The sequence below is a fragment of the Oncorhynchus gorbuscha genome, linkage group LG22, assembly GCF_021184085.1.
Source record: "Oncorhynchus gorbuscha isolate QuinsamMale2020 ecotype Even-year linkage group LG22, OgorEven_v1.0, whole genome shotgun sequence".
Classification (NCBI taxonomy): Eukaryota; Metazoa; Chordata; class Actinopteri; order Salmoniformes; family Salmonidae; genus Oncorhynchus; species Oncorhynchus gorbuscha.
In genome coordinates, this window is record NC_060194.1 from 48,376,396 (window position 1) to 48,382,395 (window position 6,000).

The window sequence follows — 6,000 nt, forward strand, 5'->3', positions numbered from 1 at the left end:
TATGAGGCAGCAGTGTGTAGGAGGGAGGTTCCTATGTGTTCCTATGAGGCAGCAGTGAGTAGGAGGGAGGTTCCTATGTGTTCCTATGAGGCAGCAGTGTGTAGGAGGGAGGTTCCTATGTGTTCCTATGAGGCAGCAGTGTGTAGGAGGGAGGTTCCTATGTGTTCCTATGAGGCAGCAGTGTGTAGGAGGGAGGTTCCTATGTGTTCCTATGAGGCAGCAGTGAGTAGGAGGGAGGTTCCTATGTGTTCCTATGTGGCAGCAGTGTGTAGGAGGGAGGTTCCTATGTGGCAGCAGTGAGTAGGAGGGAGGTTCCTATGAGGCAGCAGTGTGTAGGAGGGAGGTTCCTATGAGGCAGCAGTGTGTAGGAGGGAGGTTCCTATGAGGCAGCAGTGAGTAGGAGGGAGGTTCCTATGTGTTCCTATGTGGCAGCAGTGTGTAGGAGGGAGATTCCTATGTGGCAGCAGTGTGTAGGAGGGAGGTTCCTATGTGGCAGCAGTGAGTAGGAGGGAGGTTCCTATGAGGCAGCAGTGTGTAGGAGGGAGGTTCCTATGAGGCAGCAGTGTGTAGGAGGGAGGTTCCTATGAGGCAGCAGTGTGTAGGAGGGAGGTTCCTATGTGTTCCTATGTAGCAGCAGTGTGTAGGAGGGAGGTTCCTATGTAGCAGCAGTGTGTAGGAGGGAGATTCCTAGATGTTCCTATGTGGCAGCAGTGTGTAGGTGGGAGGGTCCAAGGTGTGCAGGTGGGAGGGTCCAAGGTGTGCAGGTGGGAGGGTCCAAGGTGTGCAGGTGGGAAGGTCCAAGGTGTGAGAAGTGTGCAGAAGGGCATGAGACAAAGGAATGTGTAGTATTGGGGAAAGTGTTAATTGTAGGGGTGCCCATGGAGCTGGGGATCAGAAATGTCCCATGAGAGAGAGAGGCAGGTTGAGGTTTCCAGGGTTAGAGTGGAGCAGGAGTTGTCATATGCTGAGGCAGTGAAGAAAGTAGAGGAAGATGGGTGAAGGAGGAGGAGTGGTGAGAATAGTATAGATAACTTTTTGTCCTATCCCTCTTTACTGGGTTATGCGTTTCAGTAAGATTGGGATTTTTGGGGATTTTTTTTAGCATTTATAGCAAAGGTTATCAACTGTACAGCAGGGATGGAACAGAAGTCGCAGAAAAGAGAGGTGGTGGAGGCAGCTGCCGAGAGGTATTTAGGTGTGTGATGACATCAGAAGTGTTGCAGTGTGTTGTGTTGAAGGATGGTAGGAGTAAATGCATGTAATTAGTGGAGTAGCGTGGTGTTAATTTGATTTCATATCATTTGAAAATTACCGAGTGTAGTGTTAGATGGTAGGATATTTATTTAGTACATTTTTGTTTTTCAAGCAAAGTAGGTGGCGGTAATGCAACAAATTGGATGCCAAGCGCCCGTTAAACCCCGTCCTCTGAACGAACCGGTCCGTCAGCTGGGTGCCGAGAATACATTTTTATTCCGACTTGTTTTTTAAAAAGTGAAATACACGGAAAACTAGTTAGAACGGTTAACGTTAACATTTGCTACCCAACTCAAACGTTGCAACCATTCACCAACCAAAATACCTGAGTTATACAAACCTAGTTAGTTAGTATAACCACCAATGACTACTTCACAAGCAGGACACCTTTAGTTAGTCGGCTGGTTAACTACATGTCCTCCTTGTATGTTAGTTTATTGGTTTAGCAAGTTGTAAACTTTTGCACTAGTTAAGGAATACCTGGATAGGTTATCTGGACAGTCTTTATCACAAGAAAGGGGAAAGATAGCTTGTAGTCAGAGGTGTGTGTATATATATATATATAAATAAATAAAAAAACGATTCGGTACAGTTTATGACAAGACAAGACCCACGCACGTCGACCGCGTCACTGACATCACCGTGATTCACACAGCCGCCTGTCTCCGTTCCCCGAACAAAATGGCGGCGGCGGACAGCCTAAAGCGTTAACTACGACCCGAAGGGAAGTGTGAAATCAGAGAAATACAGGCTTGTCTCGGAGATTTAAAACAAACAACACATATATATATATATGAAGGTAAAAATGCACTTACCTTTAAATCTGAGGTCACAGGGGGGATCGAGAACAAGGATTTGCTCCAACTTGGACATATTTATTTCTATAGCGTTGTCAGAGACACTGACGAGAGGTGGTCCTGCTCGTTGGAGCTGAAGAGTCGCTGACTGGTCTCTGGTCTGACAACCTGAACGAGCACACGGGAGCAAATATTTCAACGCGCGATTCTACTGCGCGTTCACGTGTTTGGGTCTTCACTCATTTTAATAAGAAACTCATTTTTGTTGAATCTGATTTGATTAAGTTAGTTAATCAAATACGCAATAGTCATGTAGGCTACTTGCTTTTTGTTTTTGTTTTTTTGTCACAGATCCTAACTGGAAATATATGTGGTTTACAGATAGGTCTAAATGCCATATTGGTTCACATTTGTTGATAGAGCTATTTCAGCAAACTTGATTTATGGGGTATTTTGATAGGCATGGTTCCAAATACTGTATTGTTTAAGTGATACTTCTCTGGATATATGTGTGTGTTGAGAGCAATGACATATATATATATATATATATATATATATATATATATATATATAGGAAGGGGTTGAGAAAATAACTTGTGCATGTGTAAGAAGGGTGTGTGTGCCTGTTCTCTCTCTCTCTCTGTCTCTCTCAATTCAATTAAATTCAACTCAAGGGCTTTATTGGCATGGGAAACATGTGTTAATATTGCCAAAGCAAGTGAGGTAGACAACATACAAAGTGAATATATAAAGTGAAAAACAACAAAAATGAACAGTAAACATTACACATACAGAAGTTTCAAAACAGTAAAGACATTACAAATGTCATATATATATATATATATATATACATACAATGTGTCTCTCTCTCTCTCTCTCTCTCTGCGTCTGTCTCTCTCTCTTTGTATTAATGTGTGTAACCTGTATTTAACCTGGCAAGTCAGTTTAGAACGAATTCTTGTTTACAATGATGGCCAAACCCTAACTGGGACGACACTGGGCCAATTGTGCACCGGCCTATGGTTCTCCCAAACACGGCCGGTCGTGCCACAGCCTGGAACCTCGAACCAGGGTGTCTGTAGTGACGCCTCTAGCACTGAGATGAAGTGCCTTAGACCGCTGAGCCTTCTCGGGAGCACAAATTAAACCCTATTTGTTTTACAACTTTAAACCCAGAACACTCTCTACTCTGCCTTTCTCTCTTCGGACCTTTTGAGAGCCTCGTCTAGGGTTAAGTCCATCTTCGTGACAGAGAGGCGGGGCAGACTTCCCTGTCAAGAGCACGTGTAAAACTGTTGAGAGGGAGGGTAGTCTGGAGTAGAGCGCCGGCTGACAACCCGAGCCTGCTCCACTCTCCTTATCTTTCCATCTATTTACAGCGTTCCTAAAGGTCAGAGACCAATAACTTCCACTGAATAGGTTCAACTCTGAAGACAAACCTTTGGTTTCCTTCAACATGAGAGGTTATAGATAAAGGGAAGTTCAAGTGTGATAACCTTGCAGTAAATGTTTACTTAAACAGTTGTTATACTGTATGTCAGACTATTTTAGAAAGTTAGCTGAAAACGGTCAAAATGGCGAATAAAGTTGAAATATTTCACTGTTTTCCCTACAGCATGTTTGGTGTGATAAATGTCAACTGTCAAATCAGAGGAGAGAGAGAAAAAAAAACAGGAAATATATTCCAATTGAATTGAGCTTAATGTAAACAGCCAATCAGAGCAGAGCAGACAGTGGGTAGATACAATGTATCATTTTACAGTTGACTGCACTTGGAGCCATGATACATGACACCGATTCCACTCGCAAATCATTTTTACACTTTGTTCTGGTTTCTCAAATAGCATCCGACACGTGTCAAAATAAATGACACCACCATTTCCTATTAGATGTCAGATGCGTATTCCCTGTGTAATCGCATATAACTACAAACAGCCTTTCCCCTAGTTTAATTTAGGCAGGAGGTTAGAGGGGGCTGAAACCAACACAGTAGACACCAGGCAGGAGGTTAGAGGGGGCTGAAACCAACACAGTAGACACCAGGCAGGAGGTAAGAGGGGGCTGAAACCAACACAGTAGACACCAGGCAGGAGGTTAGAGGGGGCTGAAACCAACACAGTAGACACCAGGCAGGAGGTAAGAGGGGGCTGAAACCAACACAGTAGACACCAGGCAGGAGGTTAGAGGGGGCTGAAACCAACACAGTAGACACCAGGCAGGAGGTTAGAGGGGGCTGAAACCAACACAGTAGACACCAGGCAGGAGTTTAGAGGGGGCTGAAACCAACACAGTAAACACCAGGCAGGAGATTAGAGGGGGCTGAAACCAACACAGTAAACACCAGGCAGGAGGATAGAGGGGGCTGAAACCAATACAGTAGACACCAGGCAGGAGGATAGAGGGGGCTCAAACCAATACAGTAGACACCAGGCAGGAGGTTAGAGGGGGCTGAAACCAACACAGTAGACACCAGGCAGGAGGATAGAGGGGGCTGAAACCAACACAGTAGACACCAGGCAGGAGGATAGAGGGGGCTGAAACCAACACAGTAGACACCAGGCAGGAGGATAGAGGGGGCTGAAACCAACACAGTAGACACCAGGCAGGAGGATAGAGGGGGCTGAAACCAACACAGTAGACACCAGGCAGGAGGATAGAGGGGGCACCCCATCTACAGTACCAGTCAAAAGTTTGGACACACCTCGTCATTCAAGGGTTTTTCTTTATTTTTACTATTTTCTACATTGTAGAATAAGAGTGAAGACATCAAATTATAAAATAACACATATGGAATCATGTAACCAAAAGTGTTAAACAAATTAAAATAGATTTTAAATTCTTCAAAGTAGCCACCCTTTGCCTTGATGACAGCTTTGCACACTCTTGGCATTCTCTCAACCAGCTTCATGAGGAATGCTTTTCCAACAGTCTTGAAGGAGTTCCCACATATGCTGAGCACTTGTTGGCTGCTTTTCCTTCACTCTGCCATCCAACTCATCCCAAACCATCTCAATTGTGTTGAGGTCAAGTGATGGAGGCCAGGTCATCTGATGCATCACTCCATCACTCTCCTCCTTGGTCAAATAGCCCTTACACAGCCTGGAGGTGTGTTGGGTCATTGTCCTGTTGAAAAACAAATGATATTCCCAAACCAGATGGGATGGCGTATCACTGCAGAATGCTGTGGTAGCCATGCCAGTTAAGAGTGCCTTGAGTTCTAATTAAATCAGTGTCACCAGCAAAGCACCGCCACACCATCACACCTCCTCCTCCATGCTTCACGGAGGAAACTACACATGCGGAGATCATCCATTCACCTACTCTGCGTCTCACAATGACACAGAGGCTGGAACCAAAAATCTCACATTTAATGTCCAATGCTCGTGTTTTTTGGCCCAAGCAAATCTCTTATTCTTATTGGTGTCCTTTAGTAGTGGATTCTTTGCAGCAATTTGACCATGAAGGCCTGATTTATGCAGTCTCCTCTGAAAAGTTGATGGCGGTCCTCATGAGAGTCAGTTTCATCATAGCACTTGATGGTTTTTGCAACTGCACATGAAGAAACTTTCAAAGTTCCCCCGGATTGACTGACCTTCATGTCTTAAAGTAATGATGGACTGTCATTTCTCTTTGCTTATTTGAGCTGTTCTTGACATAATATGGACTATCTTCTGTATACCACCCCTACCTTGTCACAACACAACCAATTGGCTCAAACGCATTATGGAAAGAAATTCCACACATTACATTTTTTCTATTATTTTTATTTAACATTTATTAAACTAGGCAAGTCAGTTAAGAACACGTTCTTATTTAGAATGACGGCCTACACCGGCCAAACCCGGACGATGCTGGGCCAATTGTGTGCCACCCTATGAGACTCCCAATCACGGCCGGATGTGATTCAGCCTGGATTAACTTTTAATAAGTCACACCTGTTAATTGAAAT

At 44.4% G+C, this 6,000-nt stretch overlaps 1 protein-coding gene across 1 annotated transcript in view; it reads right to left on the bottom strand.

Annotated features, from left to right (window-relative positions):
- Nucleotides 1–2,223, bottom strand: part of LOC124009500 (vesicle-associated membrane protein-associated protein A-like) — a 31,424-nt gene extending 29,201 nt beyond the window's left edge. Inside the window, exon 1 of the mRNA XM_046321326.1 lies at nucleotides 2,070–2,223. Coding sequence (XP_046177282.1) covers nucleotides 2,070–2,127 — 58 coding nt within the window. The 5' untranslated portion in view covers nucleotides 2,128–2,223. The remainder of the gene's footprint in view (nucleotides 1–2,069) is intronic.
- Nucleotides 2,224–6,000: the final 3,777 nt, after the last annotated feature.